The 21,185-nt window shown below is 39.6% G+C and overlaps 2 protein-coding genes across 2 annotated transcripts in view; one reads left to right on the forward strand and one right to left on the reverse strand.

Moving 5' to 3' along the window:
- The window catches only part of si:dkeyp-9d4.3 (caskin-1), a 47,608-nt gene extending 47,513 nt beyond the window's left edge, over positions 1-95 (reverse strand). Inside the window, exon 1 of the mRNA XM_053477130.1 lies at positions 2-95. Coding sequence (XP_053333105.1) covers positions 2-95 — 94 coding nt within the window. The remainder of the gene's footprint in view (position 1) is intronic.
- Positions 96-4,113: 4,018 nt separating this feature from the next.
- The window catches only part of slc5a10 (solute carrier family 5 member 10), a 41,999-nt gene continuing 24,927 nt past the window's right edge, over positions 4,114-21,185 (forward strand). Inside the window, exons 1-8 of the mRNA XM_053476861.1 lie at positions 4,114-4,235; positions 4,457-4,528; positions 5,993-6,097; positions 6,353-6,412; positions 6,564-6,668; positions 6,815-6,920; positions 11,599-11,679; positions 19,699-19,904. Coding sequence (XP_053332836.1) covers positions 4,125-4,235; positions 4,457-4,528; positions 5,993-6,097; positions 6,353-6,412; positions 6,564-6,668; positions 6,815-6,920; positions 11,599-11,679; positions 19,699-19,904 — 846 coding nt within the window. The 5' untranslated portion in view covers positions 4,114-4,124. The remainder of the gene's footprint in view (positions 4,236-4,456; positions 4,529-5,992; positions 6,098-6,352; positions 6,413-6,563; positions 6,669-6,814; positions 6,921-11,598; positions 11,680-19,698; positions 19,905-21,185) is intronic.

Here is a 21,185-nt window from a genome sequence, read left to right on the forward strand (position 1 = left end):
CTGGATTTGCCCTGTTTGGGTCTCTGCAGTAGCCGCTGCGCCGTGAGCAGGTCCTCAGTCTTCACCGCCTGCAAGAGTTCCTGATCTTTCCCCATATTTTATTTACACACACACACACACACACACACACACCGGAGCGCGTCCTCTACATCCAGAGCATCCTCGGTCAGCACCAAGGCGCCGTTAGTGCCTCTCCTCCCGCCGCGCGCTCCATCACAGGGGCAAAACACACACACACACACACACACACACACACCTCTAACGATAATGAAAACAATAAAAATGCATAAAGGATGTGCTACATGTGGAATTGAAAACGCATGCGTATAAATCCTGTAGGCGTGTGTGTGTGTGTGTGTGTGTGTGTGAGCCGGACGTCGCGGTCGCCTCCAGGTTAAAGGGACATCAGTGCGAAGGAAATAGAATAAACAATAATAATAAATAATAAATAATAATAATAATAAAACGTCGTCTCTTCCTGACCCCCTCCCAGTCCGGGGCGGCGGCGGCGTTACGTAAACATCCGGCCAGATGTGCAGATGTGATGTGATGTGCTCTGATGTGATGCGCGCGCGGACGGACGCACTCCGGAGAGGTTGTAATCCGTGCGTGCATGTGCGCGTGCGTGTGTGTGCGCGTGTGCGCGCGCGCGTATTTGTGTGCGCGCGTGTGTGTGTGTGTGTGTATGCGATTGCTTAAATTTATGGTGCTGCAGCAGGGGGGTGTGACCGGACCCCCCCACCCCCACCCCACCCCCACCGCATGATCCGGGAGAGATTAATATTAATATTAATAGGCGCGTGCGCGCGCACTCGTGCCCGCGCGCGCCATCGGTGCAATAATCACTGACGCGCGCATGTTTCTTCTGCAAATTGATGCTAATGAGTCGGGAGTCACGTGACACGCACGCCCCTGCCTCTGTTTTTTTATTCTTATTATTATTATTGATTGTATTTTTCTTTTATAAATAAAACATATAATAATAATAAAAAAAAAAAAAGATTGTAAAAGCTCCCGACTTTAGGGATGTAACGGTGTCACGGAGAAGTGGAGCAGGTGTCTAATTTGAGCTCAGCTCTTTAACCTACATCACTCTCCTGCATCCCTCTCTCTCTCTCTCTCTGGAGGTATTTACATTAGCGCGACCCCTGCTGGTGAACTGAAGAGTCACACCCTGGTAAAGGTGAGATACACTGTAGTGCAGGGGTCCTGAAGTTAAATTGAAGAATGTCTGGTCAATAAATGTTTCATCGAGCCGAGGTCTGAATTATATTTTGTGTTGGGATTCAGATCTCTATACATGCCGTTATTGTAAGTCTATAAAAAATAAGCAATTAAAATTTTCCATAGAATTTGAATGATATTTATTGTCAGTTTTCAGTAACGACATTACTAACTCGACCGAGTTGTGTTGGACTAATGGCACTTAGTTATTAACCTAGTTAACCCAGTGTAAGTATGTATCCAGTGATGTAAACTCTAAAGCACTTCTTGTAAGTCGCTCTGGATAAGAGTATCTGCCAAATGCTTAATGTAAATGTACATTACCCATGTGAACAGTCTGATCTAATGGCTGTGTATATTTCCTTGTATTTGTATGAAATACAAACAGCAATCTTTAATCAATATTTCGTGAATGTTCATTTGCTGGACTGTGAATAAATATGAAAAAACTCTGGTTGCTCTGTCATACTGGGCTCTCAGTTTAGATAATTTATACGCCCTCACCTGCTTTACATTATGCTTTCTCTTTTTAAACTCCCCATAAAAAGGATATTAATACATTTTTATTCATCTTTGAAGGTTTAGTTTTCATAGTTTACTTTTTTTTTTTTTTTGAGAACTTTATTAACCCAAACGAAAAATTAAAAATTTCTCCTATACCAATTAGGAAGCTTGGGTCAGAGAACAGGGTCAGCACACCTGGAGCAGACAGGGTTAAGGGCCTCGTTCAAAAATTCAACAGTGGCAGCTTAGTAGTGCTGGGGCTCAAACCCCGGCCCTTCAGATCAGAAACCCAGTAACCTACAGCCTTAGCCCATCTCTTAATTTTGAGCCACTACTGTCCTAATTATGCCATTAAAACTTTCTTTTGGCTGCCCTCATCAAGGGGTCGCCACAGCGTACCATCCTGTTCATACAGACAACCCACAGACTGAGGGGCTTGAACACAGATCTCAGATCCCCAAATCAACAATCTAGAGTATTAGCTGCCTAAGCCACCACACCCGATGCCCAAAATATATAGTTAGTATTTCAAAATGGCACAATTAGGGATTAACCCAGGGACATCACTCACTTACTCAATGTCTATACAGTGTTATCCTGAGTCATGAGGGGCTGGAGTCTATCCCAGGCGACTTAGGGATATATTATTATTATATAATATATAATTACTGGTATATGATTTATTCTCATTCATCAGAAAAGCTTCAGGGTCCGTACAGAACTGGATCTGCTCACAAAATCTGCTGCTTCAGTTTGGATCTTTGTGCCAGATGTTACTCTGGTATACTGAAGTAGAATTACCAGGATTTCATAAGTGTTGAAGACTTTTAATGATACAATAATTACATTAAGTTTATGTAAAGAGTCAGTATTTGCAGTGTTGATTTCTTCTTTTTGCATGCTGTCAATCACCTTCTGGACCACACCCAGACTGATGGCGCAGCCCATTTTTACATAATCAATGCCTGGAGTTTGTAAGTTTGTGTTTGTCCACCTGCATCTTAAGGATTGACCACAAGTTCTCAATGGGATTAAGGTCTGGGCGTTTCCTGGACGAGGACCCAAAATGTCCATGTTTTGTTCCCCGAGCCACTTAGTTATGACTTTTCCTTATAGTGAGGAGCTCCAACATGCTGGGAAAGGCAGTGTTCATCACCAACCTGTTATTGGATGGCTGGGAGGAGTTGCTGTCAGAGGATGTTTTTATACCATTCTATATTCATGGCTGTGCAAAACTGTGAGCCCCCTTGGCTTAGAGGCAACACCAGACATGACTGGTCTCAGGATGCTTTACTGTTAGCATGACACAGGGCTGATGGTAGCCTCAAACAAGCAGATAGAAGAAAATTAAAATAACACACACACACACACACACAGGGAGTTTTAAGCATTATATGATTATATGATATTACTAATCACTCTGTGAGAACATACCAAAAGTCAGCATTAGAAGGAAGAACCTGAGGAACCAGAGGAACCCGAGGAACCTGGCAACCGTGGTTAACCCTGGTTAATATTAGCTCCTTATTAGTTTGTGTTCCTCACTGTTGACTGCAAACACACCTGCTGTATGGAAGACAGGTGACTAAATATATATCTAAGATGTCCTGAAATGAGCTTCTGAGAGAGAGAGAGAGAGAGAGAGAGAGAGAGAGAGAGAGAGTTGTAATGAATCCTGGAGACGTCTGGAGTTTTACCGTTTAAAGCTCTGGTTTGCTCGAGTCAGGACTGAGATCCTACAGACAGCATTTTCTCTGGTGGTGTTATTAAGGTTTTACTTTTTAATCAAAATCTACAATTTAATCAAGCGTAATGATACAATGTCTACAGCATAGCTTCAGCCAATCAGGAAGTCGAGTGTGTGTGATGTCACCTGCACCCGGGCGAGGATCATAAAATATATTTCAGAATCACCTTTTATTGTGAAATCGTACATAATGTAACTGCGAGTGTTCTGTTGCTCAGATGGGATGGATGGTGTGTGTGTCCCGTGTAAGATTAATGCTAATGGTGTGTGTGTTTGTGTGTGTGTAATGGGTAAGCACCCGCGACCCCGAGTCAATCATTCACCTTGTTAACAGTGTCTGGAGGTGTTACTTCGACTCCGCCGGCCACATTAGATGTTGGGGGAACACACCTGAAGTGTGTGTGGGTGTGTGCGTGTGTGTGTGTGTGTGTGCGTGTGTGTGTGTCCAAATCCAAACCTAAATTCTCAAATCCAACAAAAGCACCTCTCTCTCTCTCTCTCTCTCTCTCGGTCTCTTATGTGAGCACACAGTCGCCTCATTAGACTGATGCGTTTAATCATCAATTCAGCCGTATCCCTCCCTCTCTCTGTCCGTTTTTTGCTCTCTCCCTCCATTTCAAGTGTGTGTCGTCGAGTGTGTGGACGGGTCATGGCGTCAAACACCACCACCAAGTTCTTCGCTCTCTCGCAATCCTTTAGTTTTTCTGATATCATCGTGATCGGAGCGTACTTTCTGCTCAACGTCGCTGTCGGGATATGGGTAAGAAAGTCCGATTGGTTTGTGTGTGTGTGTGTGTGTGTGTGTGTGTGTGTGTGTCCACTCTACTGCCAATTCCAAACTGATAGTGGAATCTAAATTAGGTGTGACTGTAAGACTGTTGATTCAACTCATTTGGATTCAATTCAGTGCTGATGAGTAATACTGAAAAACTTGTGAATTGTCTGTGTGTGTGTGTGTGTGTGTGTCCGTGTGTGTGTTAGTCATCTTGCAGAGTAAGCAGAAACACACTTAATGGCTATTTCCTGGCTGGCAGAGACATGGCCTGGTGGCCGGTAAGTAAAGAAATCCATAAAAAGAAAACATCATTTAAAACAAATAAAAATCCAAACTTTTCCCAAAAGATGCCTTTTAGTGTCACTAAAACTTGTAAGTTTAATAAAGTAAAGTAACTTTACTGTTAAAAAATTAAACACCAATTATTTATAGGAAAAAAAAATGACAATTTACTTTAAAAGCTACACAAATAAAGTTCTAGCTAGAAAAATAAACAATTAATAAATTCATAGCAAAATCTTTTTATTCCAAAACCTCCATAAAGCTTCTTCTTTCTCACTAATATTTAAACTGTATTCTCTCTACAGTAACATGTTACATAACCTTATAGCTAACTTCATTTAAATAAACAAGAGAAAATCAGATGTCATTTTTAAAAAATGAATAAGCCTTGTAATTATTGGTAATTTTTTGTTATTTACTCATCAGGTACGAAATTAAAACTTCCTAAAGCTAAAATTTCTGTACTGGAGCCTAAAGTGTAATTGTGGAATTTAATCTAAAACTTTCATTCTTAAACTTTGAAACATTTTCCTAAAAAAAAACAAAAAAACAATAATATACGTTAAAAAATTAATTACCTTTAGGGTCGATTGTGTTTATTGTTTATTATTATAAACATATTTGCAACAACCTTAAATCTTGTCTTTGGTAAAATAAAAACAATTTGTTGCTAATTTCTCGAAATCCTTCAAAACAGCAACTAAATAAATAAATAAATGAATAAATATCACTAGTGCAAGTTAGCGATATTTATTATCAAATCTATTTATTAGCAAATAAGCAAAATCTACATCTAGTTTCTCCTGCTGTAACAGAAAAAACAATAAATTCCATATTAATTAGAAATAATGTTTTTATTTTATTTAAAATGTATCAGATTTTTTATTATTATTCCTGTAAGGCTGCTTTGAACATATTGTGTTGTTTATATGATGCACTCAGTACATAAATTCTGAATCATCCAAAAACATAAATAATCTGATTGAAAAATAAAATAATTTCCATGCTTGAAATTTTAGTTGGAGTGGTGTAGTGGTTAACACTGTCACCTTGCACCGCCGGGGTCTGGGTTCGATTCCCGGCCAGGCTCGATTCCTGTCTCGCATGTTCTCCCTGTGCGTGGTGGGTTTCCTCCGGGTACTTCGGTTTCCTCCCACAGTCCAAAGACATGTAGGTTAGGCTAATTGGCGTTCCCAAATTGCCCGTAGGGTGTGTATGTGTGTGTGCACTGTGATAAATTGGCACCCTATCCAGGGTGTACCCCGTCTCGTGCCCTAAGACTCCTGGGATAGTCTCCAGGTCCCCAGGTCACCATGTATACAGGATAAAGTGGTTTAGAAGATGAGTGAGTGAAAATTTTTATTTGATGAATCAGGAGTGATAGATAGAGATATATATGTGTGTGTGTGTGTGTGTGTGTGTGTGTGTGTGTGTGTGTGTGTGTGTGTGTATGTGTGCAGATTGGAGCATCTCTGTTTGCCAGTAGTGAGGGATCAGGGCTTTTTATTGGTTTGGCGGGCACCGGGGCAGCAGGAGGCATTGCTGTGGCAGGGTTCGAATGGAACGTGAGTCTCAGATCTCTCTGTCTGTTTATCATCAATTAAATATTTTATTTAAAAATGTGGTGTAAGAGAATTTAAACACTTTTGGACATTCTGTTATTGGAAAACAATCAACTTCTGGATGGCAACAGTGACTTTGCTTGATTGCTGATTATTTTCTCTGGAAAAAAAATAATAAAGTGTCATTATCATTATAGACACAAGGGGGCGACAAAGATCTGTTTGTTTACTTAAACACTCACAGGCTCTTCTTTCTAGGCAACCTATGTACTGCTGGCCCTGGCCTGGATCTTTGTCCCAGTCTATGTGTCCTCTGGGGTATGTCTAAAGCTCACACACACACACACACACACACCAATGTTTTTATTTGTTATATAAATGGATGTAGATATGCTTAAGTTTAAACATTGAATTTATTTAATATCTCTCTCTCTTATACACACACACACACTCTCACACACACTCTCAGATTGTTACGATGCCTGAGTATCTGGGTCGCCGGTTTGGCGGAGAGAGAATTCGCATGTACCTGTCAGCTCTCAGTCTGATGTTATCCGTGTTTACCAAAATCTCAGTGAGTGTCCACACACACACACACACACACACACACTTGACATATCTGACATCCAAACTGCACTTGTACAGACAATGAGTATCATAAGTACATATTCTATATGTATGTGTGTGTGTGTGTGTGTGTGTGTGTGTGTGTGTGTGCAGACAGACCTGTATTCTGGGGCTCTGTTTATTCAGGTGTGTTTGGGTTGGAATCTTTACCTCTCCACCGTCCTCATGCTTGTGGTCACAGCATTCTACACTATCGCAGGTGAGGGGTGCCAAAACTTTACCCACACTAAGTTACAACTTCCTTTTTTAAATTTTTATTTAATTACTTTTTTTCTTACTGTATCTCACATATAGAAATTTTGCTGTTTAATTCTTACGTAGATTCTCTGTAAGCGCGTTGTTCTTACTGTTATTTACTTCCACCGTATTTATTTATTTACTTTTGTATTATTTACGTCTGCTTTTACTCCCAGCGTTTATTATAATTTACTTCTTTACTTCTTACTCACATGATATATTTGTTCGTTTAATTCTTAGTTAAACATAAGTAAAGCTCATCATGTGCGTCAGAGGAGGCGTGTGTTAGCCTGCGCGATCCCTGGTTGCTAGCGGTCGCTAATGAGGGAGTGCGCTAATGAGACAGAAGGGAATCGGACATGACTAATCTGGGAAATATTAATTATTTATTTAATTAATATCTTACCTCATTTACTTCTGACGTGGTTTCACTCAGTTACTCACTTACGGAACCTACAGACAGTTATTTACTTTTTTTTAATGCTTTATTTATTTATTCATTTATTTATTTATTTACCTACCTATCTGCTTACATATCTATAGATCGTTATTAAACTGATTACTTACTTAATTACCAAATTAATATTATTTACTTACTTATTTAGGTCTTATTTACCTACTGAATTACTTATATGTACTAATTTCCTCACTTACCTATAAACAGTTACTTAGTTATTTATTTATCTACTTATATACTCATTATTTACTTGCTTCCTTATTTATGTACTTACTTATTACTTACTTACTTATAAACAGTTACTTACTTGATTACTTATTTACCAACATGTATACTTACTTAATTACTTACTTATTACTTATATATGTACGTATTACTAACTTATTTATTTACTTATGTACTTATTTACTTATTTACCTATAGACAGTTCCCCTATATACTTACTTATTTACCTTCTTATTTATCTACGTACTTATTATTTACTTACTAACCAATAAACCGTAATTTACTTACTCATTTACCTACTTTTTATTTATGCTTCATGTATTTCATTACTTACTGACTTGCATACTGTAATTACTTACTTATTTAAGTTAATCTTACTTATTTAGATTCTTAATAGTATCAGTTACTTTCTTATTTCTTACTTGCCTATAAAGTTACTCACTGGATTAATTATTTATTTACTTACTTACTTAAAGAAATAAAACTTTTTTAAGTAATTCACTTTCCTCTTACATACCCTCTTATAAAATTTCACTCGTGTAACTAACACATACCCATCAGTCCCACCAGACTGTCCCCAGTCCCACCAGACTGTCCCCAGTCCCACCAGACTGTCCCCGGTCTCACCAGACTGTCCCCAGTCCCACCAGTCCGTCCCCAGTCCCACCAGTCTGTCCCCAGTCCCACCAGTCTGTCCCCAGTCCCACCAGTCTGTCCCCAGCCTTATCACTAGTATTTCATGGCTGTTGTTTTAGTTCTCACTGTTTTGCCTTTGAGCTGTCTAATTACTGCTGTTTCCTCACTGCCTGGACATTTCCTGTTTCCTGTTTCCTTTTCCCTTGTCTACTGTTTTGGATTTGTTTGCATATTTGCATGTTAAGGGCGCATGTTTCCTGTATCTGCCATCTGAAAATCAACTTTACTTACTCTATGTACACACCTAAAGACTTTACCTCAATTCTAATCTGCTTATTTTTACTTAATTAAATAATTGTTTACCTACGCACTGATTCTGTTTCTCCAGTACTTGGACTAACCCCCCCGCCCCCCCCCCCAAAAAAAAAAAAAAAAAAAAAAAACTCTTCTCAGTTGTGTTGGACTAATGGCACTTAGTTATTAACCTAGTTAACCCAGTGTAAGTATGTATCCAATGTTGTAAACATTAAAGCACTTTTTGTAGGTCACTCTGGATAAGAGCGTCTGCCAAATGCCTAAATGTAAATGTAAATGTAAATGATTCATTATTTTACATAATTACTTATAAATTGAGATTTTGCCCATTACTTAATTAATTTACTGTAATAATGTACAGTAAGTATTTACTTTTAATTACTTATAAATTTTTTACGTAAATGAAGTTAATTATAATAATATATTAATAATTAGGAAAAGTTAATTAGCTCATTAGCTACATGCGTACCTCTACTGTACTACCCTCATCTTTTTACTTGATGACATTTAATTCTTTTTATTCACATTTATGTATTATCAAAATTCTTCTAAAACAAGTAATTAACATTAACATTATTTCCCTGATTGCGTTCTCCCCTTACTACACTTATTACAGTTGTTTTTCTTACCTACTACATTTTACCACCAGATTGTAAAGCGTACAGATATTGTTAGCACTGGGCTATTCAGTCTGAAAAGAAAGACACAGCTAGTGGCATTAGCGTGTGCTAGGTTATGTTAGCATGCCAGGCAAATGACGAATCAGGAGTGGCAGTAAATAAGAAAATAATTAGACACCAAAACAATGAGAAAGTTATAGAAACAATAACAAGTGTGTCTAACAAAGATAGAAAGTATTTAGGGTTTATTTTTACAGATGGAGCCACAGTGCCTTGCAAAACCTTTCCACATTTTGTCACGTTACACTAACAAACGTAAATGTATTTCATTGGGATTTTATGTTATAGACCAACACGAAATGGCACACACAGTAATAGGGAAGTGAAAAGAAAATGATACATTTAAAAAAAAAAAAATGTACATCTGTGCTCTGGTCACCCTGAACAAACCATCCCAAGCATGAAACATGGGGGTGGCAGCATCATGTTGTGGGGAAGCTTTTTTTCAGCAGGGACAGGGAAGCTGGTCAGCATTGATGGGAAGATGGATGGAGCCACATACAGGGCAATCTTACATAGAAGAAGCTTGATCTTAAGCAGAATGGGTAAAGCTGGTAAAGTCATACCCCAAAAGACTTGCATCTGTAATTGCGGTAAAAGGTGGCTGTAACAAAGTATTGCCTCTGGGGGGCTGAATACAAATGCACACACACACATAATTTCAGTTTAGGGCTACAAGTGAAACTTCACTTTTTATTTATACTGAAATATTATTATTCGTACTTTCTTCTCACACATGAACACAAGGTTTTGCTGTAGGTACAGTACTTTTGATACACACGTCATACAATATGACTACTCCAACTGAATGAACATTAAAACTTAAGTATCATGTATGAATATTCTCCTGTTCTCCACTAGGTGGCTAACGGCAGTAGATTATTTAGTAATCTGTCTTATTAGCTAGATAAATCACCTGCTGATAGACAGTAGTATGACTCAGGGGGAAATGGATAACACACTCTCTCCCGCTCTCTCTCCCCCTCATACACACTCCTCCGCTTGTGATCTGAGCGGCTGGCTGATTAATGCACAGTTAATACGTGCTTCCGAGTACAGAGTCAACAAGGTTATGTGTTAACAATAGTACTGGAATGCAGGGCAAGTTAAAGGCTGTGACAGTTTTTTTCTTTTAACTGCTGTCGGATTTAGCTTTAATCCATTTCACATTCATATATATGTAACGTCTGGAAACTCCCAATCGTATTTGACAATTTTACAACCAGCACACACACACACACACATACACACATCAGAAAGGAGTTATAATCACAGATCTTTTACAGTGCATCACTTTTTCCACATTTTGTTATGTTACAGCCTTATTCTAAAATTTATTCACACACAACACCCCATAATGACAACATGAAAAAGGATTACTTGAGATTTTTGCAAATTTATTAAAAAAAAATAAAAAATTGAGAAAGCAGGTGTACATAAGTATTCAAAACGTTTTCAAAATTGAGCTCAGGTGCATCCTGTTCCCCCTGATCATCCTGTTTCCCCTGATTATTCTTGAGATGTTTCTGCAGCGTAATTGGAGTCCACTTGTGGTAAATTCAGTTGATTGGACGTGATTTGGAGAGACACACACCTGTCTGTATAAGGTCTCACAGTCAAAAGTTTATGTCAGAGCACAAACCCAGCATGAAGTCAAAGGAATTGTCTGTAGACCTCCGAGACAGGATTGTCTCCAGGCACAGAACTGGAGAAGGTTACAGAAAAAGTTCTGCTGCTTTGAAGGTCCCAATGAGCACAGTGGCCTCCATCATCCGTAATTGGAAGAAGTTAGAAACCACCAGGACTCTTCCTAGAGCTGGCCAGCCATCTAAACTGAGGGATCAGGGGAGAAGAGCCTTAGTCAGGGAGGTGACCAAGAACCCGATGGTCACTCGGGCAGAGCTCCAGAGGTGCTTGGTGGAGAGAGGAGAACCTTCCAAAAGGACAACCATCTCTGCAGCAATCCACCAATCAGGCCTACTGTATATGGTAGAGCGGCCAGAGAGTCTCATCAGACCTGAGAATTTTGTTTCTCGTGGTCTGAGAGTCCTTCAGGTGCCTTTAAACAAACTCCAGACAGGCTGCCATGTGCCTTTTACTAAGGAGTGGCTTCCATCTAGCTGCTCTACCATATAGGCCAGATTGGAATTCTGAGGAAAAAATTAATTTAATCCATTTTGGAATAAGGCTGTGACATATAAAATGTGGAAAACGTGCACTGTGAATACTTTCCTGGTGCACTGTATGTAATACGAAATAAAAATCTGAAAAATAAAAATACACAGTGCATTTCTATTTGACAGTTTCTTCCCAATTTCTTTTATAAGGTGGTTTGGCTGCTGTGATCTACACCGATACACTCCAGACCTTCATCATGATCATTGGCGCAGTCGTTCTCACCATAACAGGTCAGTTATTTTATATTACTAACACCAGGGGTAGCCACCAGTCATATTAGCAAGCTACGACTGAGCCATTAGCAAACTGAGTGATCTATGTTTAAGCCATTAGCTAGCTGACTAAGCTAGGTCTACACCATTATCTAGCAGACTGAGCAGCTTTTAAAACATTAGCTAGCTGACTGAGCTACGACTAAGCCGTTAGTAAGCTGACTGAGCTACTTTTAATCCATTAGCTAGCTGACTAAGCTACGTCTAAGCCATTAGCTAGCTGACTGAGCTACGTCTGAGACATTTGCTAGCTGACTGAGCTACGTTGAAACCACTAGCTAGCAGACTGAGCTATGTCTGAGACATTAACCAGCTGATTGAGCTACATTTAAACCATTAGCAAGCTGACTGAGCTACGTCTGAGACATTTGCTAGCTGACTGAGCTACGTCGAAACCCCTAGCTAGCAGACTGAGCTATGTCTGAAACATTAGCCAGCTGACTGAGCTACATTTAAACCATTAGCTATCTGACTGAGCAATGTCTAAAGCATTAGCTATCTGACTGAGCTACATTTAAGCTATTAGCTAGCTGACTGAGCTACATCTAAACCATTATCTAGCAGACTGAGCAGCTTTTAGGACATTATCTAGCTGACTGAGCTACGTCTGAGACATTAGCCAGCTGACTGAGCTACATTTAAACCATTAGCTAGCTAAGCTATTAGCTAGCTGACTGAACCCTGACTAAGCCAATAGCCAGCTGACTGAACTACATTTAAGCCGTTAGCTAGGTGACTGAGCTATGTCTAGACCATTAGCTAGCTGACTAAGCTACATCTGAGACATTAGCTAGCTGACTAAGCTACATCTAAACCACTAGCTAGCAAACTGAGCTATGTCTGAGACATTAGCCAGTTGACTGAGCTACATTTAAACCATTAGCTAGCTGACTGAGCTACGTCGGAGACATTAGCCAGCTGACTGAGCTACATTTAAACCATTAGCTAGCTGACTGAGCTACGTCCAAACCATTATCTAGCAGACTGAGCAGCTTTTAGGACAAGGCTAGCTAACTGAGCTACGACTAAGCTATTAGCTAGGTGACTGAGCTACGTCTAGACCATTAGCTAGCTGACTGAGCTACATCTGAGACATTAGCCAGCTGATTGAGCTACATTTAAACCATTGGCTAGCTGACTGAGCAATGTCTAAACCATTAGCTATCTGACTGAGCTACATCTGAGACATTAGCCAGCTAATTGAGCTACATTTAAACCATTGGCTAGCTGACTGAGCAATGTCTAAATCATTAGCTATCTGACTGAGCTACGTCTAAACCATAAGCTAGCAGACTGAGCTACATGTGAGACATTAGCTAGTTGACTAAGCTACGTCTAAACCATTAGCTATCTGACTGAGCTATATCACAGACATTAGCTAGCTGAATGAGCTACGTCCAAGCTATTAGCTAGCTGACTGAGCTACAATTAGCTATTAAAATCTTATTATTTAATGTTTTATTGTGTGAAAGTTCTGTATAAACATTTAAAAAGCTGATTAAAGGTAAAGGATGACGTAATGAGAATCTTTGCTATATTGCTATGATATATGTGGCTATAATTTAGCTTTGTCTTTGTACACATGAGCTAGCTAGCTAACTAGTTGGACATTCTTTGTTTCTTCAGCATTCTTCTGTTTAATATAATGTTAAACAATCCTGCAAAAGTTTTTTTCTAACCTGATTATTATTTAAGATGTTTTTTTATTCTTTTAAATGTTTTTATAACTGTGTTAGCCATAACTGTAAGAGTGTACGACGGTAAGGTTTATTTGAGATTGCTAGCTTCTCATGGCATACAATGGAAACTATTTTTAAGACATTGCATATATTTTTTATTTAAACATATTAGCATAGTGTTTTAGAGTGCCGTTTCCTTTAATACTACCTTGAAAATGTCAGTCAGTACTGTTCAAACTCTGGCAAAGAGGCGAAAAGTAAAAGGTTATGTTGATACTAAGCCACGGTCAGATGGCCCAAGAAAGATTTCACCCACTACTGGAGGAAGAAGTGTTTAGGACACAAGAAAAACATCACAAGTAAAAAAAAAAAAAAGTATGATAAGTTAATGTAAGAACTTCAGTACTGTGTGAGATTGGTTGCTTCAACAGTAGACACATTTTTAAAATTTGGCTGTTTTAATCAACTTTAAGATATTTAGCCTATAACAGAAACTTTGCATAAAGTTGCATCTGTAGTCAGGATTATACAATTTCCTTATATACAAACATTATTATTTCACTCTCTGTTCTATTATCATATATTCTATTTTCACAAAGAGCGCATTGCAGGACCCTTACAGAGGTCAGAGGTTATTTTTTCTTTCCAACCAATCACAGTCCTTGAATTGTTGCATCATCGCTAGCAACGGAGTCGACCACACCCCCTCAGTAAGATAAAGGCTTTTGTACTTTCCTTACTCAGAGTGGCTCTAAAACGTTTTCTAAATCACTTTTAGTCTAGGACTCCCAGCTAGGACTTTTTTGGCTAAGATAGGAACTCTCTGAGAGAATTCTACAAAGCTTTGTGAATACGGCCCTGAACGATGCAAACATTTTAAAGAAGGCTGTACGTCCCTGAACGATGATTCCGGCAGAGGTAGCTCGGAGCCCACTGCAGTCCAAGTCCCAACTTGTTTGGATCATTTAAGGAGTTCCTGGGAGGCTGATGTGTTAGACCTGAATCAGACAGGCTGCCGTACTGAGAAAACTTTCTACCTTGATGGTGTCCAAGCACTAATAAAACACTTGGATAAGTGTGTTGTGTTGTTATTCTGCACGAACGTCTCGCTTTAACTTGACCCCTTATTAATATATTTACAGCATAGTGCTGTGGGATTATGGGATTATTATTATATTATTATACTTTTACAGTAGTTCAATAGGTTGATGAAGGGACGGCTTTTTATAGACGCTATAACAAACTATATCTAAAACTTTCATCTCACTGACATTCCATAATGTTAATGTAACTATAAACAGATGAATGCATGACGTGTCATTCTTTAATTGTACTGTAGAACAGGAATAAATCGGTTCAGGATGTACCGGTACCTTGTCGTTGTTTACTGTTTTATTTTGTTCTCGTCACACCTTCAGTAGTCTCAAGGCTTTAAAAAGCAGAAGAAAAAAAATCATGTGATGGTGTGATCACATGTCTGTGTCTGCAGTACATCTGTGTGTGTGTGTGTGTGTGTGTGTGTGTGTGTGTGAGCTGAACATTCCTCCGCGGGTGAACTCACCATATGTGAAAAATAACTTCCCTTAAATACACATTTTTAAGAACATAAGCGTTTAAAAAAAGCCGAAAGTGTTCAGCTCGGAACTATTCCCAGTCTTATCGTTTCCTGAAGCCAAGTGGTTTAAGAATGTTTTTCCACTCAGTCTTGATAAGTTGCTTGGTATTGCGTCTACTAGAAAGGTTCTTAAAAAAGCAACAGGGAAAACAATCCCTGCGCTCGACCAGCTAGATATGCTTTGTTGCAGTTAGATAACTTTTTTTTATTCCTTTGTTGGGTTTTGAAAAGAGACGAAGACTTGTTTTGCTTTCTGTTCTCCACACCACGCCCGGTAAAGGGAAGCACTTAAGACCAGCTCTATTAAGCTTTCACTTGCACCATTAAGCAAAACTGTTATTCTCATTTGTCTTCAGCCAAACGCTTCGGGAAACATGTGCCTCGTCTTTTCTACCCGACGACGAACAGCGCAACAAACACAGTAAACGTCTAATTTTTTTTGCCTCCTTTTTTCCTGAAAAAAAAAAAGATATAAGTCAGTCAAGGTCACAGGAAATCCTGACTCTGATCTTAGCGACTTGCAGTGCCCCTGGGGTTTAGTGGCAACACTTCCTTTTATGTGGTTTAAATTCCAAGCATGTCTTTGCCTGTCAGCATTTACCGAAAACTACAAAGATTTTTTTTTTTTCTGTGAGATGGTTGATAATTTGATTGTTCCAGACATTTGGGACTCATGAAGTGTTGTTGCTGACGTTTCGCTAGAAAAAATGAGTGACCAGTAGAACCACCATTTTCCCAGATAACCACACATTACTATTGCTCCTGATGACCAACCACCGATCACTAGGGCACCTAAGAGCTGATTACTACACTTCATAATGACCAATTACTGATCATTATTGTTTTTAATGACTAATCATTAGTCACCAGTAGACTGGACAATCACCAGACCAGAGTTCCTAATGACCACTCACCAGTTGAACCCAATTACAGATCCCATAACCAGTCAGCAATTACCATTGTCCCTATTGACTCATCACCAACTACCACTGTTTCCAATAGACTACGCTTGTTCTTGTTGTAAAGGAGTAGTAAAGGACTTCACCGATCACCAATCACCCTTGATATTGACATCAGTCACTGATCACTTTTGTTCTTGTCAATCACCAATCACCATTATTCCTAAAAAAAAAAACGGACTGATTGCCCTTGTTCTTGACAATCATGGATCACCATCATTTTTGACGACCAATCACCAGTCACCATTGTTATTGAAAACTAATTACTGATTCCTGTTTTCTTGACCATCAATCACCAATCGCCCAAGTTCTTAATGACAAATCACAGATGCCCGTTGTTCCTGATCACCAATCATTGATTGGCCTTGCTTCTGTCTGCCAATCACAGATGGCCGTGGTTTCCATGACCATTCACTAATCGCTGACCTGACATCATCATCCATTGACTTCTACTGACTTTTTTTAGGGCGCATTCGCTACTTTCAGTAGCTCTGCAAACAAGTTGCACTATACAGTTGTATATTTAATATAAAACTCTTCTAATATCCAGAGAAGTCTGAATGAATCCAATAAACACCTTCGTAAATTAAATTGTTTCGTATTTGTCTTTAACAAAGACAAACGTATCATTGTTAAAACTGTAAATATATATATTATTTAACATGTGCTCTGAATGCTGAACGATGTGTGGTGTGGTTTGTGAGTTTGTGATTTATTGCTGGCATTTGGACGCCAGTCAACTTTTGGTTTTTGCGTAAGTGCATTCTTGTGCTGGGTGAAACAGTGCAGATCGTCCAAGGTCTCAACTTTCCTGCACCATCATGTCACCCTCGTCACGGTGCTGCCTTCATGTCATGTTTTCCTAGTAAGTCAGTGCGTTCATGGTCTTCACCCTCTCGTTACATTTGATCGTGAGATTCTCTGAAACCACCCGCTCACCTGTCTGGAATTTAATCATTTTAATATCTGGAGTCGTTTCCCTGCTTCAGTTGTTTGCGATTGCGTAGGACACACGCATTGCCTCGGTTGTCAGGAAGAATTTGTATACATATTTTAAAGAGAGGTGCAAAAGTTTGTACACCCTTTACAGGTGACGTTTTACCCAACAGCACATTCTCAAGTGTTTTACTCCTCTTACACCACAGCGATTAGACAATAATTACAAATGAAGTTTTAAATGATCTGTTTATTACATTTAATCTTGTGGAATGTCCAGAAGAGATTTTTTCTCTCTTGAGGTTGGGAAGACGCATAAAAAGATAAAGCATAAACTCTTCTGTCACGTGAATCCTTCCGTAAAGATTAAATGTCTTGTTACAGAGGAAAAAAAAAAACTCACTATAACTCTGCTTATAATTTTTTTTTCATGATATATCATTGTTCATTTTTGGCAAACACCTTGTGGTATGAAATAAGTAAAAGTGCTCCAAGATGTGCTGTTCCAGGAAACTAATCATTTTTGGCAATCAGACCTTTTTATCATTGATGAATGGTTTCATGTTTTATTCTCTTCTTCTTGTATTACTTTTTGACGAACACTGATCGTGTGTGTGTACAAACATTTATACAATCAGGTGTTTAAACACTCATTCATCCCGTCAGAGCTTGCCATCTGATCTGACAGGCCACATGAAAAAAGCGGGATTGTTTCAGAGGAAAAAAAATAATTAGAGAGGAGAGCGGATGACACTGGCTTATCATGCCGTACACCCCCTCTCACCCCGTGCCAAGTAACCGTCCATCAAATCCCATTCTTCTTGTGCAGTCAACTCCTCACTTCCCAGACTGTATTATCTGGAGCACTTAAGCGGTCTGCAGTTTATGAAAGCTTTTTTGTTGTTATTTGCAATACAAATATGTCTCATAACGCTTAAGGACAATTAATCTTACACTTTAAGAAAAAAAAAATTAAATTCTGCCTGTTCCTGTCTGCTTCCAGAGATTTATTACACATCCAAGAAAACATGCCTAATGCTAGTGATTAAGATGCTTAGTGCTATTCGAGGAGTTGAGTCAGGTGTGACAGATCCAACTTGAGACATTCTGTCTGCTTTAGAGCTTAGCGCAAACATGTTGCAGTACCTCGAATAAAAATGACCTGTAATAGAATCATTTGGGATTACTTTTGGGTCTGGATAACGCCCGCCCACCCGCCAGCCAGCCAGCCAGCCAGCCAGCCAGCCAGCGCTCCCGGGACAACGCACTTGTTAGCAATAACTAACACCCTCCTTATTTGGCATTTGTTCCTAACACACACTTTCTCCGAGACACGTGAAGACAGTCAACCGAAAAAAAAAAAGAATAAAAAGAAAACCAACCACCCGTCAGCGTAACGCACTCTCCACCCTCTTCCATGTTCATGAGCCGATCATCAGATGCCCATTTGATGCCCAAAGTTTGGGGCACATGGCTAAGTACACCCACCCTAAATGGTGTAATGGGTGTCAACAGCACTGTAAACTTGACCATGTGTTCCCCATTTGACACGATTTTAGCCGCTGGTTAACTTATTTGTCATTTGTTTGCTGTGTAATGTAACAACACTAACGAGCTGAAAGAGGCATATACAGTATAAATCAGGTATACATCAGACATTAAATCAATTCCCGAGTTGATTGTACAGTGGAACAAGAACAGTTCAATGGCCTGGTCGAGCTATAACCATAGATTCGCTTACCTGTGCATGGAAATGTACTGAATAATCAACATGTCTTTTAACTGTGGGAGGAAACCAGAATATGCTGAGGAAACCCACAATATTCAGCTTCATGCAAACTGTTTGCACACAAATTGGAATTGAGTTTCAAACCCCGAACCCTGAAGGTGCAAGTCGCTTAGTTTTGACCTTGGGAAAATTGCTCGAGAGCTGGTGGACTGGATAAAGAAAACCAAGGCTCAGGCTTTCAGGCTTATATTTGTATATTTATCAGTATGCTTTGAGTTGTTAAACCCCAACTACCTGCTCAAATTTTATTTAGACTGGAAAATGTTTTCTTCCAGGCGTTCCCTGGGTTTTCAAGTCCCCGCTCAAGTTTTTCAAGTTTCCGCACAAACATAATGCTGCCACCACCATGCTTCACAGTGGGGATGATGTTTTGAAAGTAGCTGCTGAGTTTCCACTGAATAAATGACTTTGTGTCAAGACCAAAATGTAGTCTTTCATGACTAAAGAACCATTCTGCATGTTTGCTGAGTCTCCAGTATGGGTTCCTACAAACAGAATTTTCTTTGGCTTCTTTCTAGCTGTTCTACTTGGTGGGCGGCCTTCTCATGGTAATGACTCTGCTGTTCTGTATGTTTTACATTCTTTGTGAAGTTTGCAATACTTTTTCGAGGACTTTGTTTAGGTAGGTTCTCCAAGAAACACTGGGTTCTTTATATCGAGATCAGGTTGTACTGTATTTTCACAAAGTTCAACCAAGTATAATTATGTGACTTTTATTGAAAACCGGTTGCACAAGAACTAATTTTGGAAGTTCACAACAACGGGAGTGAGAACATATACATTGGCCACTTTTACAGTTTTCTATTGAGAAATCATTTTGTTTAGATGTATGGCCAATTTCAGTTCCAGATTGCAACACTACAAAAGAAAAGAAAGAATTTGAGCAGGGGTGAATACTTATGCACCAGCAGTTGAAATTAAAATACCAGGATATCCCAGTAACCATGAAACTGCTGTGTAACTTTATTTATTTTTGTACGGTTCTTTTGTTCGAGCTAGCTTTCAACAGAATTGGTGGTTATGGAAAATTGGAAAGTGTGTACCTCCAGGCTGTGCCATCGAAGATAATCCCGAACACGACGTGCCACCTGCCACGGGCTGACGCCATGCACCTCTTCCGAGATCCAGTGCACGGCGACCTGCCCTGGCCTGGAATGACGCTCGGATTAACCATCCTGGGTACCTGGTACTGGTGTACTGATCAGGTACGTACACACTCTCGAACATGCACACATACAGAGATAATGATGACGGGCTGACCTTTTACTACAGAACTAAGCTCAAATTGCTCACTGGGATCTCAGCTTACGTAACAGCATCACCACCGACTAAGGTGTCGAGTTTGCTAACTAATATTAGCTAGCAACTTGCACAGGTACTGTTACAGAGAGACGTTACTGAAATAATGTCACATACACACACAAATTGAAGCATATGTAGAGCAAGTTTGTCTTCAGCTATCAAAAAACACACCAGGATCTCGAGAATCCTGGCTTAACACTAAACAACTGAACTATTGAGTAAGATTGATAGTTTGCTGATTAATGATACTGTAGCTACGATTCCTTTTAACAACAATAACTAAACAGGACTGCACTAAAGTTCTGGCTAGAATTTGGAAAAAAGTCGCATTCCCTTTATAACCCTTAAAGAGAACGACTTGGGCATTAGTGGCTCAGTGGTAGGTTTTTCGCCTGCCATGCAGAAGGCCCAAGTTCAATTCCCAGCCAATGCCCAAACCCCAAACCCTGGATGCAGTGCCGGTCCCAAGCCTGGATAAAATGGGAGGGTCGTGTCAGAAAAAGCATCCAGTCTAAAACACCTGTGTTAAACTTGTGTGCAGATCTTATACTCCGCTGTGGTGACCCCTTGCCGGGAGCATCCGAAAGACCAACAACAAAGTGAATTACTTGCACATTCTGGAACATGTTCTGGAATGTTAAACTGTGCTTCCTGGACACTCAGCTGACTATAGCACATCATTATTGCATGCTTTAGTTTCCATCCATCCATCTAGAGCGTGGAGGCCAGTGGTGACCGCTGTATTTATTCCTATTTTTACAACCGTGGTAGGATCTCTGGGCAACCTTTATACACTACGGGCAATTTGGAAACACCACTTAGCAGTGAGAGGACACGACAAATCAAGAACAGGTCATCAGAATATACCCCCATCCGGCTTCTAAATGGCTAATTATCATCCCTCTTCCAGCTTCTGATGGGCTGGAGTTTAAAGAGAGCACAGTGTTGTGAAATTGAGCAAGTGAAAGTTTGATTGCAGAAGTGAAAGTAAAATCATTCTGATGCTTTCGCATGAAAATAACGGCGCACCGCTCCATCTCTCCCAAATACAGACGGACTAGTCTGTTTAGATCAGCCTCCTTGTCACACGTCACATGAGTAACAGCGCAGTGACTAAGGAAGTGAGATGAGCGAAGCGATTGAGCTGTCTGACTGAATCATTCGCTAATCTCTGTCCTGATCGC

The sequence above is a fragment of the Clarias gariepinus genome, chromosome 18 (assembly GCF_024256425.1).
Source record: "Clarias gariepinus isolate MV-2021 ecotype Netherlands chromosome 18, CGAR_prim_01v2, whole genome shotgun sequence".
Taxonomy (NCBI): Eukaryota; Metazoa; Chordata; class Actinopteri; order Siluriformes; family Clariidae; genus Clarias; species Clarias gariepinus.